The sequence below is a fragment of the Cervus elaphus genome, chromosome 20 (assembly GCF_910594005.1).
Source record: "Cervus elaphus chromosome 20, mCerEla1.1, whole genome shotgun sequence".
Lineage (NCBI taxonomy): Eukaryota > Metazoa > Chordata > Mammalia > Artiodactyla > Cervidae > Cervus > Cervus elaphus.
In genome coordinates this window covers 74,025,196-74,046,227 of record NC_057834.1, presented here as the reverse complement: position 1 = coordinate 74,046,227, position 21,032 = coordinate 74,025,196, and the positions used below count along the sequence as shown (strand labels likewise).

Sequence of the window (21,032 nt, the reverse complement as noted above, 5' to 3'; positions counted from 1 at the left end):
AGAACATGTACTGTAGAGCTAGAGTGCCTGGATTCAGGTTCCCTGCTCTGCTGTTCGGTAGCTGTGTGCCTCAGATTTCACCCCTCCTGCCTAGAATTTCCTCATCTGTAGAATGCCTGGCACACAATAAGCACCATAAAAATTGTTAACTAAGTTTTTGCACTTGTGAAGCTTGAGGTGCTTATTTGTACCTCATTTCATTCATTTAAATCCTGCCCTCTCATAACTTCTTCCCTTTCTCCAGTATATGGAAGGTAGTATTGTTCTAATGATATTCTAAATTTTTCTGTCACACCCCCATCACATACACTTATTCATCAGATATTTATTTGGTCCTGTTTGTGAGGTCTAAGTATGTACTGATTAGTGATTCTTGATTTTAGTGTTTAATAATGATGTTATGTAAATGTGGAACTATGTTTTGAAGCCAGTACTGGTACTTGTGTCATTGTACAGTACTATAGGTTTGTCAATTACTGGTTTTTAAAAGCATCTTTATTGAGGTATAATTCATATATCTCAGATGTAATTCATCTGTTTCAAGTGTATGATTCAGTGATTTTAGTATTTATACAGAGTTATGATCACAGTTTAATTTTGGAGCATTTTCAATACCCCCAGAAGAAACCCCTAACCCATTATCTATCACTCTACACTCCCTCACCTCCTGCCCTAGATAACTAATCTATTTTCTGTGACTATTCTGGACTTTTCACATAAATGAAATCATGCAATTTGTGGGTTTTGAGCCTGGCTTATTTCATTAAGCATAATGTTTTCTGGGCTTATCCATACTCCTGCATATATCTACTTCATTTCTTCTTATTGCCAAATAATATTTCACTGTATGGCAATACCACATTTAATATGTCCATTCTTCTGTTGATGGACATTTATGTTGTTTCCACTTTTGGTTAATGTGTCTATGAATATGCCTATACAATTTGTGTGTGTGTGAACCTGTTTTCATTTCTCTTGAGTATATACCTAGGAGTGGAATTGCTGGATCATATGGTGCTTTGAGGGCTTCCCTGGTAGCTCAGCTGGTAAAGAATCCGCCTGTAATGCAGGAGACCCCAGTTTGATTGCTAGGTTGGGAAGATCTCCTGGAGAAGGTATAGGCTACCCACTCCAATATCCTTGGGCTTCCCTGGTGAATCAGACAGTAAAAAATCCACCTGCAAAGTGGGAGACCTGGGTTCTATCCCTGGGTTAGGAAGATCCCCTGGAGGAGGGCATGGCAACCCACTCCAGTATTCTTGCCTGGAAAATCCCCATGGACAGAGGAGCCTGGTGGGCTACAGTCCGTGGGGTCACAAAGAGTCTGACACGACTGAGCGACTAAGCACACACAGCATATTGTGCTATTAACATTGCTATGCAGTTTGTCTGTGTGTGTGTGTCTGTGTGTGTGTGTGTCTGTGTGTGTGTGTGTCTGTGTGTGTGTGTGTCTGTGTGTGTGTGAACCTATGTTTTCCTTTCTCTTGGGTCAATATACCTAGGAGTGGAATTGCTGGATCATATGGTAATTCTATGTTTAACTTTTTGAGGAAGTGCCAAACTCTTTTTCCAAAGAGGCTATACCATTTTATATACCTCCAAACCGTGTATGAAGGTTTCATTTTCTCTACATCCTTGTAACACATGCTGTTGTCTTCTGTCATTTTTATTATAGCCATCCTAGTGTATGTGAAGTGATATCTCATTGAAGTTCATTTGTGCTTCCCCAGTAGCTAATGATTTGGGCATATTTTCTTGTGCTTGTTATTTGGAGTACTGTTTATTCACATCCTTTGTCCATTTTTCAATTGGATTATTTGTCTTTATATCATTGAGTTATAAGACAGTTCATGTATTCTAGAAAGTAGGCTCTTATCAGACATATGATTTGCAAATATTTTCCTCCGTTCAGTGGGTTGTCTTGATGGTGTCATTTACAACAAAAAGGTTTTAGATTTTTAATGTAGCCTGCTGCTGCTGCTGCTGCTGCTAAGTCGCTTCAGTCGTGTCTGACTCTGTGCAACCCCATAGACGGCAGCCCACCAGGCTCCCCCATCCCTGGGATTCTCCAGGCAAGAACACTGGAGTGGGTTGCCATTTCCTTCTCCAATGCATGAAAGTGAAAAGTGAAAGTGAAGTCGCTCAGTTGTGTCCAACTCTTAGCGACCCCATGGACTGCAGCCAACCAGGCTCCTCCGTCCATGGGATTTTCCAGACAAGAGTACTGGAGTGGGGTGCCATTGCCTTTTCCATTAATGTAGCCTAATTTATCTAATTTTCTTTTGTCACTTGTGCTGCTGGTATTATAGACAAGAAACCATTGCCTATTCTAGGATCACAAAGATTTATTCTTACACTTTTTTTCTACAAATTTTTGGGGTTTGTGCTTTTAGCTCTTACATTCAGGTCTGTGATCCATTTTGAGTTAATTTTTGTATATAGTATAAAGAAGGGGACCGACTTTATTCTTTTGTGTGTTGGATATCTAGTTGTCCCAGTACTATTTTTGAAGAGACTGTTCTTTCACCATTGGATTGTCAATATATCCTGTTGAAAATCAGTTGCCTATTGCTGTGGACTGAGTTGTTTCCCCTGAAAACTCATGTGTTGAGGCTCTACTGCCTAATGTGATGTTATTTGGAGACTGTGCCTCTGGGAGGTAAATAAAGTTTAGATGGGACCTCATGATAAGAACAGTACCATTATAACAAGAGACACCAGAGAGAGTTGTTCTCTCTCTGTTTATGCCATATAAGGATACAGTGAAAAGGTGACTAACTGCAAGCCATAGAGAGTTCTCACCAGAACCCCAGCATGGTGGCACCTGATCTTGATGTCTAGCTTCTAGAACTGTGAGAAATAAAGTTCTGTTTAAGTCATCAGTCTGTGATTTTTGTTATGGCAGCCCAAGCTGACTAACACATAGACATTAGGGTTTATTTCTAGTCTCTCAATTCATTTCCTTTGGTCTATATGTCTGTCTTTAATACTAGTGCCAATTATCAGTTTAACTTTTATGAGAAATCAGAGTTGGATTTTTATGTTGTTATGTCCTGAGTCCTAGCATTTTTTAGATGCTAGTCTTTTAGTTATTTGCTGACATCCTTTTTGCCTATAATAAAAATCATGTTGACTTTAGTGTAGAAAATTCTTTTGAATAATTAAACTTTAAATATATGTGAGTGATTTGGCTTATTTGTGTTCATTTTATGCTCTGACAGTTGCTTAAATGATCTGTTTTTATTATTTGAGTTTTTTCATATGAAGCTACAATAAGCATAAACAGAAAATTGTCCAACTTTGGCTTTCTGTTTGTAAGAACAGTATGATATGCTATAATTTAAACAGATACTTTAAGTGTAATTTAGGAAATCATCATTTTCCAGTATAGATCATCAGTTCATTGTTGAGTTCCAACCATCAATTTTAAAATACGATATACACTTTTGTTATTCTAGCAGGTGGTGGTATAGTGGCTTTGTTATAGAGTAGGCTCTGTGGTCAAGCAAGTCTACCATTTCTAACTGTGTGAATGTGGATCACACTAATCGCTTCCCGTTAGTTTTATCACCTTAATAAAATGGATATAATAAAAATACTTACCTCATAATGTTGTTGTGAAGGTTAAATTAGATGCTTTTCAAGCACTTAGCCCAGTGACCTGGCATATAGTAAGCGCTGAATACATTTTAGTAAGTATTATTCCTAGTAGTAGCCCTGTGAAATTATACATTTCTCCAGCTACTGAGTGTACGTTTAGAAAAAGATGCTTTGGGAAAGGTCAAATTTTGTGTATGAGAGAAAGAGAAATTATATTAATGCTACCCTTTATTTGTTATCATTGAAATGTTAGGGGAAAAGATCAAACGAGAGACAGTATGGTAGAGGAGAGCAAGCACTGACTCTGGCAACAAGACAGAGCTGCCTTCCACCTGTGCATTACCTTGTTTTATGATTTCTTTGAGTCTCAGTTTTCCATATTTAGAATAATAAAGTTGGAGTAAATGACTTTGTGCTTCCTAGCACTTCACAATCCTCTATTTTAAGCCCTTAAATCACATTCTGCTTCGTGTTAGATTAGTGATGTATGTCTGAAGTATGTTAGGTAAGCTCCTTGAGATTAAATCTGCTCATCAATGTGAACATTCCTAATGATATCTCATCAGTGTCTTCCATATAGAAAGTTCTTGTAACATACCTCCCCCTCTTTTTTAAAGTTTATTTTTTTATTGAAGGATAATTGTTTTGAAGAATTTTGTTGTTTTCTGTCAAAGCTCAATGTGAACCAGCCATAGGTATACATATGTCCCCTCCCTTTTGAACCTCCCTCCCATCTTCCTCCCCATCCCACCCCTCTAGGTTGATACAGGGCCCCTCTTTGAGTTTCCTGAACCACACAGCCAATTCCCGTTGGCTATCTATTTTACATATGGCAATGTAAGTTTCCATGTTACTCTTTCCATACATCTCACCCTCTCCTCCCCTCTCCCCATGTCCATAAATCTATTCTCTATGTTTATTTCTCCATTGCTACCCTGTAAATAAGTTCTTCACTACCATTTTTCTAGATTCCATACATATGCATTAGAATATGATACTTAACCTTTCTCTTTCTGACTTACTTCACTCTGTATAATAGGTTCTAGGTTCATCCCACCTTAGTAGGACTGACTCAAATGCGTACCTTTTTACAGCTGAGTAGTATTCCATTGTGTATATGGCCCACAACTTCTTTATCCATTCATCTGTCAGTGGACATCTAGGTTGCTTCCATGTTCTAGCTATTGTAAATAGTGCTGCAGTGAACAATGGGATACATATGTCTCTTTCAATTTTGGTTTCCTCAGGGTATATGCCTAGGAGTGGGATTGCTGAGTCATATGGTGGTTTTATTCCTAGTTTTTTAAGGAATCGCCATACCATCTTCCATAGTGGCTGTATCAATTTACATTCCCACCAACAGTGCAGGAGCGTTCCCTTTTCTCCACACCCTCTCCAGCATTTATTGCTTGTAGACCTTTTGATTATGGCCATTTTGACTGGTGTGAGGTGATATCTCATTGTAGTTTTGATTTGCATTTCTCTAATAATGAACTGTGTTGTGCATCTTTTCATGTGTTTGTTAGCCATCTGGATGTCTTCTTTGGACAAATGTCTGTTTAGGTCTTTTTACCACTTTTGATTGGGTTGTTTGTTTTCCTGGTACTGAGTTGTATGAGCTGCTTGTATATTTTGGAAATTAATCCTCTGTCAGTTGTTTCATTTGCTATTATTTTCTCCCATTCTGAGGGTTGTCTTTCATCTTCTTATAGTTTCCTTTGCTGTGCAAAAGCTTTTAAGTTTAATCAGGTCGCACTTGTTTCCTTTTGTTTTTATTTGTTACTCTAGGAGGTGGGTCATAGAGGATCTGCTTTGATTTATGTCATTGAGTGTTCTGCCTATGTTTTCCTCTAAGAGTTTTATAGCTTCTGGTCTTACATTTAGATCTTTAGTCCATTTTGAGTTTATTTTTGTGTATGGTGTTAGGAAGTGTTTTAATTTCATTCTTTTACATGTAGCTATCCAGTTTTCCCAGCACCATTTAGTGACGAGGCTGTCTTTGCCCCATTGTATATTCTTGCCTCCTTTGTCAAAAATAAGGTACCCATAGGTGCATGGGTTTATGTCTGGGCTTTCTATCTTGTTACATTGGTCTATATTTCTGTTTTTGTGCCAGTATAATGCTGCCTTGATGACTGTAGCTTTGTAGTATAGCCTGAAGTCAGGAAGCTTGATTCCTCCAGCTCCATTCTTCTTTCTCAAGACTGCTTTGGCTATTCGGGGTCTTTTGTGTTTCCATATGAATTGTGAAATTTTTTGTTCTAGTTCTGTGAAAAATGCCATTGGTAATTTGATAGGGATCACATTGAATCTGTAGATTGTGTTTGGTAGTATAGTCATTTTCATAATATTAATTCTTCCTACCCAGGAACATGGAATATCTCTCCATCTGTTTATGTCATCTTTGATTTCTTTTGTTAGTGTCTTATAATTTTCTGTGTACAGTTCTTTTGTCTCCTTAGGTAAGTTTATTCCTAGATATTTAATTCTTTTTGTTGCAATGGTGAATGGGATTGATTCTTAATTTCTCTTTCTGATTTTTCATTGTTAGTCTATAGAAATGCCAGTGACTTCTGTGTATTGATTTTGTATCCTGCAACTTTACTAAATTCACTGATTAGCTCTAGTAATACCTCCTCCCCTTTTAAAAAGAAGATTGTATTGAAATTTGTCTGTGTTAATATAAAACATGAGGAGAGGAATAGAAACTATTGAGATTATGATATTTTTAGTAAAAATGCTGATCAAATAGTCTTTGAAAAAATTTTTTATATATAGCGTCTTCAGATATGGCTCAAATGATTGGCAGTGGAAAGTACTGATAGTTTCTTTATGACCTCGTGATAAAAATCTTTGATTTCCTAAGACTTACTGCACTATAGTTGTCCGAGAATGTGTATGCATGTTTATGTGTGGTTAAAACGGGAAGACCTTTAAATTTTCGGTTTAACATCAATGCTAGGATAAAATATCAACCAAGTAAACACATAGAACAGCAGCACAGCATGAACGATTCCATTTTCCAGACAGCTTTCTCAAGTGGTGGCTGTTTTCTTTCCCAAATCCCTTATACTAGTAGGGCTGAAGTGGGTGGAACAGGTGCCTTGTAATATTAACTATATGTATAGACAGCATGACAGCCCACTCCAGTATTCTTGCCTGGAGAATCCCGTGGACAGAGGAGTCGCGTGGGCTGCAGTCCACAGGGTAGCAAAGAATTGGACATGACTGAAGCGACTGAGCGCAACAGAGCACACGAGTATAACTTGGACCCTCACTGACTGGGGAAAGACTGCCCCGCCCAGAGTTAGCTAATTCCCAGAGCATGCCTTTGATATACAAACCAAGTAATCCTGAATCCATTCCTACACCCATCTTTCCATCTGGTTCTTAGACTCTAGAAGGCAACACTCCTCTGCCCTAATTATCCCAGACCCAGATACCAGACAACCAGAGACCACCTTTATAGCTCAGAGCCCCCTCTTACCCAAATTATTCAAACTCTTTAGTCCTAAACTTGCTCAGCTGCGTACTTTGCCTCACTCATTCCTTCCTCCCAAAACCACTTTTGCTCCCTCCTTTTGCCTCCAAATCTATCCTATTGCTCAATTCTACCCTTTGAGTACTTTGCTTCTGACACTTCCGGTCACCAGATTTGTAGTTTTTTTCTCCTTACCAAGCAATCTTAGGTTCTCCAGATACCAGTTGGGTGTCCTACAGATTTAATTCAATTCTGACACTGTCTACCTGGAGATTGTTACCTGTGCTTCTGACCATCTGAATGCAGATTCTTATGGCCCCTCCCTCAGGTTCAGCTCATTTGCTGGAGCAGCTCGTAGGACTCAGGAAAATATTTCACTTGACATATTATTGGTAAAAACTGAGAAACAGCCAGATGGAGGTGATGCACAGGGCATGGATTATAGGAAGGAGCTTCCATGCCCTCTCTGGCTTCACTACTCTCCCAGTACCTCAATGTGTCCACCAAGCCAGAGGCTCATTGAAACCCATCTAAAGATGCAGGCTTCATTACATAGGCATGATTGATTAGTGTGTGTGAGTAGCTCAGTCGTGTCCAAATCTTTGTGACCCCATGGACTGTAGCCACCCAGCTCCTCTGTCCATGGAATTCTCCAGAGAAGAATACTGAAGTGGGTTGCCATTTCATTCTCCAGGGGATCTTCCTGACCCAGGGATCGAATCTGGGTCCCCCACATTGCAGGCAGATTCTTTACCATCTGAACCACTAGGGAAGCCCACTCATTGGTCGTTGGTGGTTAATTCAGCCTCTCTCCTCTCCAGAGGTGGAGGGAAGAACTTAGTTCCAATCTTCAAAGCACTTGGTTGGTTTTCCTAGATTCCAGTGCCCATCCTATGGGCTTTCTAAAAGACACCTACCTCACTAATGTAAACTCTGGTGTGTTTTAAAGGGGCTTGCTATGATTAACGGAAGACATACATTTCATTTTTATCTTTCTGGAGCTATTTCAGGAACTGGAAATAAAACTAAGTGCTGTAATAAAGTTTATTCCCCAACCAATAATGCTGAAGAAGCTAAAGGTGAATGGTTCTATGAAGGCCTACAAGATCTTCTAGAACTAACACCCATAAAAGATGTCCTTTTCATTACAGAGGACTGAAATGCAGAAGTAGGAAGTCAGGAAATACCTGGAGTAACAGGCACCTTTGGCCTTAAAGTACAAAATGAAGCAGGGCAAAGGCTAACAAGAGTTTTGCCAAGAGAACGCACTGGTCATAGCAAACACCCTCTTCCAACAACACAAGAAAAGGCTCTACACATGGACATCACCAGATGGTTAATACCGAAATCAGATTGATTATATTCTTTGCAGCCAAAGATGGAAAAGCTCTATACAGTCAGCAAAAACAAGACCAGGAGCTGACTGTGACTCAGATCATGAAGTCCTTATTGCAAAATTCAGACTTAAATTGAAGACTGTAGGGAAAACCACTAGACCATTCAGGTATGACCTAAGTCAAATCCCTTACGATTATACAGTGGAAGTGAGAAAAAGATGCCAGGGATTAGATCTGATAGACAAGGGTGCCTGAAGAACTATGGATGGAGATCTGTGACAATATACAGGAGGCAGTGATCAAGACCATCCTCAAGAAAAAGAAATGGAAAAAGGCAAGATGGTTGTCTGAGGAGGCCTTACAAATAGCTGTGAAAAGAAGGGAAACCAAAGACAAAGGAGAGAGGGAAAGATATACCCATTTGAATGCAGAGTTCCAAAGAACAGCAAGGAGAGATAAGAAAGCCTTCCTCAGTGATCAATGCAAAGAGATAGAGGAAAACAATAGAATGGGAAAGAAAATTAGAGATACCAAGGGAACATTTCATGCAAAGATGGGCACAATAAAGGACAGAAGTAGTATGGACCTAACAGAAGCAGAACATATTAGGAACAGGTGGCAAGAATACACAGAAGAATGATATAAAAAAGATCTTCATGACCCAGATAACCACAATGGTATGATCACTCACCTAGAGCCAGACATCCTGGAAAGGGAAGTCAAATGGGCCGTAGGACATCACTATGAACAAAGCTAGTGGAAGTGATGGAATTCCAGTTAAGCTATTTCAAATCCTAAAAGATGATGCTGTGAAAGTGCTGCACTCATTATGCTGGCAAATTTGGAAAACTCAGCAGTGGCCACAGGACTGGAAAAGGTCAGTTTTCATTCCAATCCCAAAGATAGGCAATGCCAAAGAATGATCAAACTATCACACAGTTCCACTCATCTCACACGCTAGCAAAGTAATGCTCAAAATTCTCCAAGCCAGGCTTCAATAGTACATGAACTGTGAACTTCCAGATGTTCAAGATGCATTTAGAAAAGGCAGAGGACCCAGAGATCAAATTGCCAACATCCATTGGATCATTGAAAAAGCAAGAGAGTTCCAGAAAGACATCTACTTCTGCTTTATTGACTATGCCAAAGCCTTTGACTGTGTGGATCACAACAAACTGGAAAATTCCAGACCACCTGACCTGCCTCCTGAGAAATCTGTATGCAGGCCAAGAAGCAGCAGTTAGAACTGGACACGAAACAACAGACTCGTTCCAAATCAGGAAAGGAGTACCTCAAGCCTGTATATTGTCACCCAGGGTATTTAACTTATATGCAGAATACATCATGCGAAATGCTGGACTGGATGAAGCACAAGCTGGAATCAAGATTGCCAGGGGAAATATCAATAACCTCAGATATGCAGATGACACCACCCTTATGACAGAAAGTGAAGAGGAACTAAAAAGCCTCTTGATGAAAGTGAAAGAGGAGAGTGAAAAAGTTGGCTTAAAACTCAACACTCGAAAAACTAAGATCATGGCATCCAGTCCCATCACTTCTTGGCAAATAGAAAGGAAAACAATGGAAACAGTGACAGACTTTATTTTCTTGGACTCCAAAATCAGTGCAAATGGTGAGTGCAGCCATGAAATTAAAAGACCCTTGCTCCTTGGAAGAAAAGTTATAATCAACCTAGATAGCATATTAAAAAGCAGAGACATTACTTTGCCAACAAAGGTCCATCTAGTCAAAGCTATGGCTTTTCCAGTAGTCATGTTTAGATGTGAGAGTTGGACCATAGTGAAGGCTGAGTGCTGAAGAATTGATGCTTTTGAACGGTAGTGTTCGAGAAGACTCTTGAGAGTCCCTTGGACTGCAAGGAGATCAGACCAGTCCATCCTAAAGGAAGTCAGTCCCGCATATTCATTGGAAGGACTGATGCTGAAGCTGAAACTCCAATACTCTGGCCACCTGATGCGAAGAACTGACTCATTGGAAAAGACCCTGATGCTGGGAAAGATTGAAGGCAGGAGGAGATGGGGACGACAGAGGATGAGATGGTTGGTTGGCATCACCGACTCGATGGACATGAGCTTGAGCAAGCTCTGGGAGTTGGTGATGGACAGGGAAGCCTGTCATGCCGCAGTCCATGGGGTTGCAAAGAATCAGAAATGACTGAGGAACTGAACTGAACTGAACTGTAATAAAAGATATCCTATGGCTTTTACATAGGAAGTTAGAAAGGTTTTGGAATCTATGTGCTGGGAATGGTGTACAAAATTCATATTATAAATCACCATGTCACAACACCCCTGTCACTTCCCTGGTGGCTCAGCGGTAAAGAATCTGCCTGCCAGTGCAGGAGACAGGGGTTCAATCCCTGATCCGGGAAGATCCCACGTGCCTCGGCACAACTGAGCCGTGTGCCACAACCACTGGGGCTGAGCTCTAGAGCCCGGGAGCTGCAAGTACTGAACCCACGTGCTTAAGAGCCCAAACTCTGCCACAAGAGAAGCCACCGTCGTGAGAAGCCCAGACATAACAACTAGAGAGTAGCCCTCGCTTCCCTCAACTAGATAAAGGCCCGCGCAGCAATGAAGAACTGGCACAGCCAAAACTAAAATTAATTAAAAAAGAAAAAAACACCCCTGTCAAAAATCAGTTGCCTATAAATGTATGTTCAGTTCAGTTTCATTGATCCATACATCTGTCCTTATGCCAATATCACACAGTATTGATGGCTGTAGCTTTGTAGGAAGTTAATTCAGAAAATGTGAATCCTCCAAATTTGTTCTATTTAAAGATTGTTTTGGCTCTCCTAGCATTTCTATTTGAATTTGAGGATTGGTTTCTCAATTTTTGCAGAAAACTAGCTGAATTTTGATAGGTGTTGCACTGAATCCATAGATTAATTCAAAGAGCATTGCCATTTTAAAAATATTAAATTATCAATAGAATGTGTTTCCATTTGTTTAATTGCTTTCAGCATTGTTTTGTAGCTTTCAGCATATAAGACTTGTGCTTTTTGTGAAATATCAAGATATTCCTAAGTATTTTATTTTCTTGATGCTGTTGTAAATGGAGCTATTTTCTAATTTAATTGTGGATTGTTTGTGATTTTTGCATATTGATCTTCTCTTTTGCAGCTTTGCTGAACTTGTTTAGCAAACAGTTTAGGGATGAATTTCCAAGGATTTTCTATGTTTATGTTTGCTATTTGTAGTTGAAGATAGCTTTATTTATTCCTTTCAAGTCAAGCTATTTCTTTTTCTTGCTTAATTGCTCTGGCTAGAATCTCCATTTAAATGTTGAACAGAAGTGGTAAGAGCAGACAGACATCCTTGCTGATCTTAGGAAGAAAGTTTTCAGTTGTTTACCATTAAGTCTGATGTTAGCTGTGGGTTTTTCATATGTATGCTTTATCAGGTTGAGAATGTTTCCCACCATTCCTAGTTTGCTGAAAGTTTTATTATGACAGGGTGTTGGATTTTGTCAGTATACAATTTTAGGGGACATAAACGTTAACAGTAGAGCATATGGTGTATAACATTGATTTTCATATGTTTAATTACCCTTGAATTCCTAAAATAAAGCCCAGTTGGTCATGATGTATAATTCATTTTATATGTTGTTGGATTCACTTTGCTATTATGTTGTTGAAGATTTTTTTCTCTACATTAATAAGAGATATTGGTCTGTAGTTTTCTTGTGATGTCTTTGTCTCCTTTTGAGTCAAGATAGTACTGGCTTCACATAATGAGTTAAGTGTTCTGTCTTATATTTTTTGGAAAAGTTTGTAAAGGATTGCCATTAATTAATTTTCTTCCATTTGGTAATGTTCACCAGGGAGGCCACCTGGTCCTGTGTCCTTCTTTGTGAGGAGTTTTTGAATACTAATTCAATCTCTTTACTTGTTATTTGTCTATTCGGATACTCTTTCTTCTTAAATTAAGTTTCGTAGTGTGTGTCCTTCCTAGGAATTGTCCATTTCATTTAGGTTATATAATTTGTTGGCAATTATACATTCTTTTTTAAGACTGTTTTTTTATAGACTGCTTTTCAAACTTCCTGCTATTTTAGATGGACCTTTCTTTAGTTAGTATAGTTTAAGAAGATTTTCCAACTATGTGGCTGTTATCTATGAAAGCCACAGATTGGGAAACTAGGTTTTAAGAATAACCAACATTATTTTTATTAATATTTTGCATTTTGTCTTTTAGGATTGTATACTCATCAAACAGAAATATAAAAAACTACGAAGAAGAAATTCTTAGGAAAAAGATAGTGGAAAGTGGAGTACCACAAAAGAAATGTGACTTCAGTGTTGGAAATTGTACTGACAATGATAGAAGGTTATCTGTAGAGTTCTTAAGTAAAAGATCATCTGATAATTCTCTTCTGAAACATGAAATTCCAAAAGATATCAACAGCAAAGAGGAAAATGTAATTTCTACTGGTGAGGTATTTTTTGTGGATTTTTATAAAATTTTATAGCCATGAAAGTAATTATATTCTAAACACTTAGAGAAAAACATACTTCAAAGATCAGCTCTATTGAACATTTTTTTTTAAGAAGATGAAAGTCAGTGTAAATGAAAGTAAATAATTTATGAGTAAATGGAAATAATAATATGGCCTACTCCCATTTTTCCCATTTACCCAGGGGGTAGATCCTGCCACCCAAGTAATTAGAGATGAAGTTATTATTTAAATATAGACATAATTCACAATTTTCCTTTTAAGCTTCTATATATTTTCATTCTTATTCTAATGTACACCAGCAAAAGCTTTAGCAAACTGTAGAATCAGTTCTAACACAATATATGCATTCCTTAAAAAACTCCATGCAACACAAAAATCACCAATACATTTTGTCATGACATAAAGTCACTGAAACTTTTATCATGACACATTTTTAAAAGATAGGAACCTCATAATGGTGGCATAGTTTTATCCATATTAAATGGTTCAGCAATACATAAATACTACAATAAATATGGCATTTGACCTTGAAAAAGAGCTCTAGTTTGTTTGTAGAAGTGGGTGTCAAAAGGGTTGCAGCTTGTGAATTACTGTGAATTGGTGGAAGGAGGATGTTAAGGGTGTAGATATAGATACAGTAGATATTCCAACAGGAGACTCAAGAGCCTTGAATAAGAGAACAAACTGTTTATAGAGCATCTCAGAACCACTTCCCAACCCTCAGTCCCCATGAGGGCTTAATGTTACCTGCCGTTCACATGCAATGGGGTTGCACCATAGGAGCGGAACACCAACTTCATGAGACTTTTATAGGCTTCTGGCAGACCTGCTCATCCGCCTCCACAGGGGGAGGGACCTTTTCTTTGAAAGGTAGATAAATCTTATCTGGTGAGGGGAAGGTAGGAGTGTCAGGAGGTGATTTTGAGGAGAGGATAGTCTCTGAATCTTTCTGGAGCATCTCATTATCTCTAACTTCCAAGATGTGTTTCTTGTTTAATCACCCTTTATCCAAATTTACCAGTGCTCTACTCAGAAAGGACAGACCATACAAAAACACAAAAATATTCATAGAAAATGGTCTCCAAGCAGTTATCTAAAATCAGATGGAAATTTGTAACACCAGAAATGAGTAGGCATGGGTGAACTGAGGTTTCTGGTAGGTGTTTTAGGTATTTATGTCTTACGTATATTCTTTCCTGGCTCAGTCCAACTGGGTACAGTTCCTTGCATTGACTTAGTATTTCTTATGGATTACCTTTCACCTAAGGAAAGGAAAAATTCCCATTATGCAAAAATTGTTCCCTAATATGTCAGTTGTGTTGGATCAAACTCGTTTTCAAAACATGTTATAGTTGAACTGACTGTACGTGATAGTATCTATTAACTAAAGGATTTTTATTACTGATGTTTAGTGCAGCAACAATAAAAAGAAACAAACAGATTTAAGCTCAGTTAGCTTTCTTTTATATATGTTCACCATATTGTATTATGGTAAATGCATGCATGCATGCATCTTCTAGGCTTGAGATAGATCTGTTCACATTTTAAACTATCTCATTTAGTCTCAGCCCTACAAAGAAAGTGGTTACAGTCTGATTTTATAGGTAAGGACAATAAGGCTCAGAGAGTATAAGGGACTTTCCAAGACCACACAGATGGAGCAGTTGACTGAGTGGATATTCGATACCCATTTTTCTTGCCTCTAGTCTAGAACTCTGCCATGGGCCCACAATAGCCGATTAAAGTGGCCAAACAGATTTTTAGTGTAAATAGAGTTCATTTGCCCCTCAACCCCTTGCCTTTTTCTGTTTTCTCCTCCATCACTCCATGGAAATCCCGCCCCCCCGTGTTGACCAGTGTTATAGACACTTGTTTGTCCACATCTTAGAAAGTCCTTTGCCATCCTCCATACTGTACCACCCTCCTTGAAAACTTCCTCTGTCTTCTCTGACACTGTGCTGTCTGGATTTTCCCTGTCAGTCCCTGCTCAGTCTCCTTCACCGGCACTTCCTCTTTAATTTTTTTTTTTTTTGAGCTTCATATCCAACCACTGACTAGACATAATTGTCTAACTATACTTCTAAATATAAATATCTCAAAATTTAACCCGTTGTCAGACTGATCTAATCACCTATCTTTCCCAGCCTGCTCTTCTCTTAAATACTGCATAGTGTGAATTATATTAATTATATTACTATCTTTCTTTCTTCCTTATTTTTTTTTTAGTCTTTCTTCCTTATTTTTTTAATTCACTCTTTTATTTATTTATTTTAGACCTCACCATGTGACATTCAGGATCTTTGTTCCCAGCCTGGGGATCAAATTCATGTGTTATATTGTTTCCCACACTTCTACCAACCCAAATTTTGTGTTAGAAAAATGTATATAAAATATTTGTTAATGTTGCAGGCTTTATGGTCGTATCTTTTTGCCTTTTCATGCTGTTCATGGTGTTCCAAGGCAAGAATGCTGAAGTGGTTTGCCATTACCTTCTCCAGGATGTCATATACCTTCCAGTTATATTCATTTATTGATGCTTTGGCTTATAGGACTAAAAGTTAGTAAACAAGACTGATAGTTCCAGAAAACATTTTAATGGCCTTGGACGTTTTATAATTCCTTCCTGTTATTGCACTGTAAGTGTTAAAGGGGGGTAGATCCTGCCACCACGAATATGCGTCTTTGGCATGAGGTTTATCGTGCCCCCTGCGGTGGAATCATGGACCCTAGCCACTGGACTGCCAGGGAATTCCCTATATTAACTGTCTTTCTTCTCAGTTACTCTTTTACCCTTCACTCAGTTCATGAGCATGTCTGTTGATTTGCCTCCTAAATATTCTTAAATACTTCTCTCCTTTATCCTCCTGCCATTTCTTTATTTCAGTAAGTTGCTATTTTCCTTGAGTATTTGAACCTCATCTGGTCACCTGCCTTCTTGTGCCACCCTCTATTTCTATTGTATAGAACAAAATTTGTTCATTGCAAGTCTGACCATGGCACTTGCCTTACTAAAATTCTTTAGTAGTCTCCCACAGCCTTAATATAAATCCCAGCTTCTTTCCATGGTATAAGGGGATTTGGGGAACTGACTGCCGCCCAGTACTCTGCTGCCTCCTGTCTTCACAGCCGCTCACACCCGCTGAGCTCTGCTCTCACTGACTTGGCATTTCATCTGAAACAACTGTATTTTGTCACTTCTGTGCTTTTGTACTTGCTATTTGTTCCTGCAATGCCATTATAATCATCACATTATTCAAATACCAACTTTTGAAGATTTTATATTGAACAAAACAGGTAGTGTTACTGTCCTGCAGTTTAGTAGGAGGTATAATCAGGTTGGTTATGTACCAAGTGTGTTAAGGACTCAAACAGGGCACATTAACCTAGACTTAGGCCTTCAGAAAAAACTACATGGAAGGAATAATAGGCCTTCAGAGAAAGCTGCATGGAAGGAATAATATCTGAACTGAATCCTGAAGAAAAAGCAGATGTTGACCAGATGTAGAGAGTTTAGGGAAGAAGTATTCCAGGCAAAGGAAACAGCACTCCTGGAGGCAAGGAACCAGGCACATAGCAAATTTGGAACACCACACGTGGTTTGTTGTGGGTGTAGGGTGAAGGAGGGGAGAAGAATGGTCACAGTAAGGGATGAACCTGGATATGTAAGCAGAAGACAGACAATGAAGAACCTTATTATATAAAGGATGACTTTATATTTTGTGGTCCAAACAAAGATTCTTTTGAAAGAGTAAAAAATAAAAATTATCATTGCTGTTGAATATTATTCTGGGGCAACAGGCATTAACTGGACTGCCCCAGGCAAACCAAGAGATATGGTGGCCTTATTCATAAGCTCTTTTAAGGCATTTAAGTGGTACTATTTTGCAGGCTTAAAGAGTATGAACTGAGCAAGTTTAAGGTAGAATGGAATGATGACTTCAGATTGAGGAACAGTTTTGGGTTTCTGTAATTGTGTGTTGTTGTTTTCCTTTTCTGGGTACCACTTCTGACTCCAAATGTGTGTGGTTTTTTTATTTCCCCACACATAACCAATTCTCCTAACACCAGCTGGGCATCCAACAGTTATTCTAACGGTAACTATCCAGAGTTAGCAACAGATAAATCCCACAGGTTAAGGGCCTAGTCCTGTAATATTCTCCCCACTTCAGATGTTAAATGCAAGTCGGGTGCCTAGGCTACTGTTGGGGAGGAAAGAGTTCTTTCTACCCTCTTAGGTTCTGTGACTGGCCTAAGAATTAAATTGAAATAAGGTTAACAGGAGGGGGGAGAAAATGGTTTTCATCACTTATTTTTGCACCAGGAGTTTCGCCAAAAAAAAGGAGATTCAAAAAGATGGCTAGATAATCGAGGATGATATATCATCTTGACCTTCCCTGGTGGCTCAGCAGTGAAGAATCCTACTGCATGAATCCACCTGCAATGCAGGAGACGTGGGTTCGATCCCAGAGTCAGGAAGATCCCCTGGAGAAGGAAATTGCAACCCACTCCAGTATTCTTATCCTGGAAATCCCATGGACAAAGGAGCCTGGTGGGCTAAAGTCCATGGGGTTACAAAAAGAATTGGATGCAATTTATCGACTAAACAACAAAATATCATCTTAGGCTAAGTGAAAGAAAGGCATTCTGAGCTACTGGATGGTGGAGGCAAGTTATGGGAAGGTGAGGGGATAAAATGTATGGTGAATAAGGATTGTCTTGTTACACAGATAATAGTCAAGTGAAGAGAATAGTTTCTTAAGAAGGAGAAAGCTGATTGGGAATAAAGACCTGCCCTCTGTAGTTGAAATAAAAAAAATAAATAAATAAATAAAAAAAAAGAAAAGAAGGAGAAAGCTTTGCACATGGAAATTTCCTTTACAAAAGGGAAATTTTTTACTTTTATTTTTAGGCAGTTGGGGGATGTAAATAGCTTTCCCTGCATCTGCTCCTTCTCAAGTACCTTTAGCTCAAAATAATCCTCATGCCAGAGTGGCATGTTTTGGGGTGACATATCCCCAGTACTACCCACGCTTGTGCCCAGCAACTACAAATTCCGGAGTTCTCATGACCACCCTCCTCCAAAGTTCAATAATTTGCTAGAATGACTCACAGAACTCAGGAACACATTTCACTTATATTTACCTATTTATTATAAAAGATATAATTTAGGAACAGCCAAATGAAAAAGATACAGGGCTAGGTATGCGGGTTGGGTGGAGAAGGGAAGGTACACAGGACAGATATCCATGCCCTCTCAGGGTGTGCCATCGCTTCAAAAGTCAGTGTGTTCACCAACCCAGTAGTTTTCTGAATCTTATTGTTCAAGAATTTTTATAATGCAGTCTATAGCCCCCTTTCCCTCCCTAGAGGTAGGGGGAAGGGCCTGAAACTTCCCCCTCTCTAATGACGTATTTGTCCTTTCTGGTGACCAGCCCCCATCCTGAAGCCCTTTAGGGGCCTTAACCCAGAGTCACCTCATTAGCATTATGGTTTCTAAATATATAAATCTGTAAATTGGTTACTGGGAATCTGTTCCCAGGGACCCATCCTCACCAGTTATACTAACAAAAATTTCCAGACTGATAGAGCTATAATATACAATGTAGTATTTTTCTTTTTTTAATATATATACATGTTTTATATTTCACTTCCCAGTGCCTAAATTGTGAATCTTTTAAAGTAGAGGTAGTTCTTAAAATATTTTCTATAACTCTCTATACTGTATACAGTACTAGGCTCATAATAAGTACTCTATAAGTCCCATTGATTTTACTTGAATTTCTGTTGGTTCACAGATCATCCTAGCCGTAAATCCATGAACAGAAACAGGAAGAAACTAAGTGATGAAAAAGAATATCAAACTTGGGAAATTTTTTAACTTTTTAAGTCAGATGTTTGTGAAGTGGCTTCAATTTTGGTGTATAATTTGTAATAATATTACAATATTTAAATGTGTATCTATATTTAAAGGTATATCTATATTTAAGTATAAGTAGAAATATGTATTTCAGAGCAGAAAGAATTGATGATCTTAAAGTTTCATTTTACTTTGAATTTACCACTTAAATATTTCAGTCACTGTTATTTTGTTTCAGTAACTAATCAGGATAACCATGTGGAAAAACATTTTGCTAGTATTTAGAATACAATGGACATGAGTTTGAGCTAACTCCGGGAGATAGTGAAGGACAGCCTGGTGTGCTGCACAGTCCATGGGGTTGCAAAGAGTTGGACACAACTGAGTGACTGAGCAACAACAAGAATACAAAATTTTGAAATATATATACTATTAAAGAAACTATTTTTTGTCTTGTTTTTCTCTTTTAAAGATATTTATGACTTGGAACCTGCATCTGAATTAGGAGAAGATTTATTGAAGCTTTATGTGCAACACTGTTGCCCAGATATTGATATTTATGTTGATGGAAAAAGTTTTAAAGCTCACAGGTAAATAGGCATGTGATTAATTGGTGTTCTGGTTGTGACAGAAAAGTGTCAAAGGGTGGCTGTCTTTTTCTAGCACAGTGGTTTTCAAGATCTGATTCACATAGGCTGCAGAGGTTCCACGGTGATGCCTCAGGAGGTCTCTGACGGGAAGAGTTTGGACCATAGACAGGATTTTCTGTCTGCAGTTTCACACATGCACAGATGACCCACTGAGACATGTGCACATGCTCAGCTAGAGCAGATCTGCGCTGTGCATTGGGCATGAACCTAAGATTTCATTAGAAGAAAATATACTGTTGCCTAAAATAGATTTGAAAGCCACTGAAAATGTCATTAAACGCAGTTTTTAATTTCATAGTCATTATGGTATTGAAAATGATTATTTCTACATGAATGACATGTATTTTCTCTGAATGCATTTTGGCTCAAAGTCTTTAATTCTCAATAGATGATTCTCATGAATAGCATTGATTAGGAGGTTTAATTTTTCAGTGTACTTTTTAAAAACCATTATTCTGCTGTAGAATTGGGTTGCTTAGGCATTCCAGGCTTTTAGAGTTTAAATTAAAGCCTGCTGCCTGTTTAGGTCAGGCTCTTTTTTTGTAAGTAACTAAAATCTGCTTAAAGAAAGAAAAGATGTTATAAGAAATAGAGATTTTTTTTTTTCCTGGAGCACAAGGGAGAGAGGTACAGCTGGGCCTCACAACAGACTAGAATTGGAAAGCTGAGGAACCCAGAGTTATCCTCCCTGCCTCTTTGTGTTTCAAATAGAATGTTAAGTTATTCTGGTACTGCGGAAGAGGAAGAAACAGACTATTTTTGCAGAGGCTAGAAGCAGTCTTGTAGGTTCAAGGGTGCACAGCCTTTAATGAAGTTAGCAGTGGGTTTAGGTTATAGAAATCCAAGCCAAACAGTAGCAATGTTTTGTATTCTCATACTGGTTTTGCTACTTAATTGACTGAAGTACCTTGCTGAACTCTTAAGACTGCCAGTCTCCATCTGACTGCCATTCAGAATTTGAACTTTTCTTTCTGAGAACATATGTTTTGTAAATATATATACACATTTTCCTATTTTTTATGAAATCCCCATTATGTATAGTAAAACACAGAGTGTGATAGAGATTTATTTATATATTTTCCATATTATGGATCTGTATTTTCCATATTTGGGGATATAAATATACATATTCCCAAATGGTATGTGTGCGTGCCTTTCTTTCTTCTTGGTTAGTGTGAGGGGACAACACAATTTTACTTTTAAAATGAATTTGCTTTGAGTTTATTTTATGCCAGATTTTTCTTGAAACTTATGGAGCCCTAGGACTGTTGTTGTCATACAGGGAAAGCAGGACTCTGTGACCATTTGCAGTGTGTTTTCCAACAGTGTCTGTATTTGGCTTCTTCCTGTGTACTGCCTGACACTGGACTGTTTTAAGAGCTGGATCTAGAATATTAGCTTTGTATTTTAGGACAGCTCTTGCTACCTTTCTGCCTTATTTTGTTCACCTAGCGATAAAAAATAAATTTATATTAACTAGAAAGGCAATTTCCTGAGGATAGGTTTCAGGAAGATCTGGCTTAAGTTTTCTTACTTTGTCAGTACCCTTATATGAGTTAAAGTGGCAGATTCTAAATCCCAAGGTTACCTTCCTATTCCAAATTTGAACGTTTTTCTGTTTGTAC

The 21,032-nt window shown here is 38.3% G+C and overlaps 1 protein-coding gene across 5 annotated transcripts in view; it reads left to right on the top strand.

Moving 5' to 3' along the window:
* Positions 1 to 21,032, top strand: part of BTBD8 (BTB domain containing 8) — an 89,947-nt gene that overhangs the window by 10,711 nt on the left and 58,204 nt on the right. For 3 of the 5 annotated variants that reach the window (XM_043877303.1, XM_043877302.1, XM_043877304.1), the window contains exons 3-4: positions 12,639 to 12,874; positions 19,230 to 19,347. In XM_043877303.1, the coding sequence (XP_043733238.1) occupies positions 12,639 to 12,874; positions 19,230 to 19,347 (354 nt within the window). Of the gene's footprint in view, positions 1 to 12,638; positions 12,880 to 19,229; positions 19,348 to 21,032 lie in introns of those variants that run through there. The other 2 variants (XM_043877305.1, XM_043877306.1) reach the window with 2 other exon arrangements.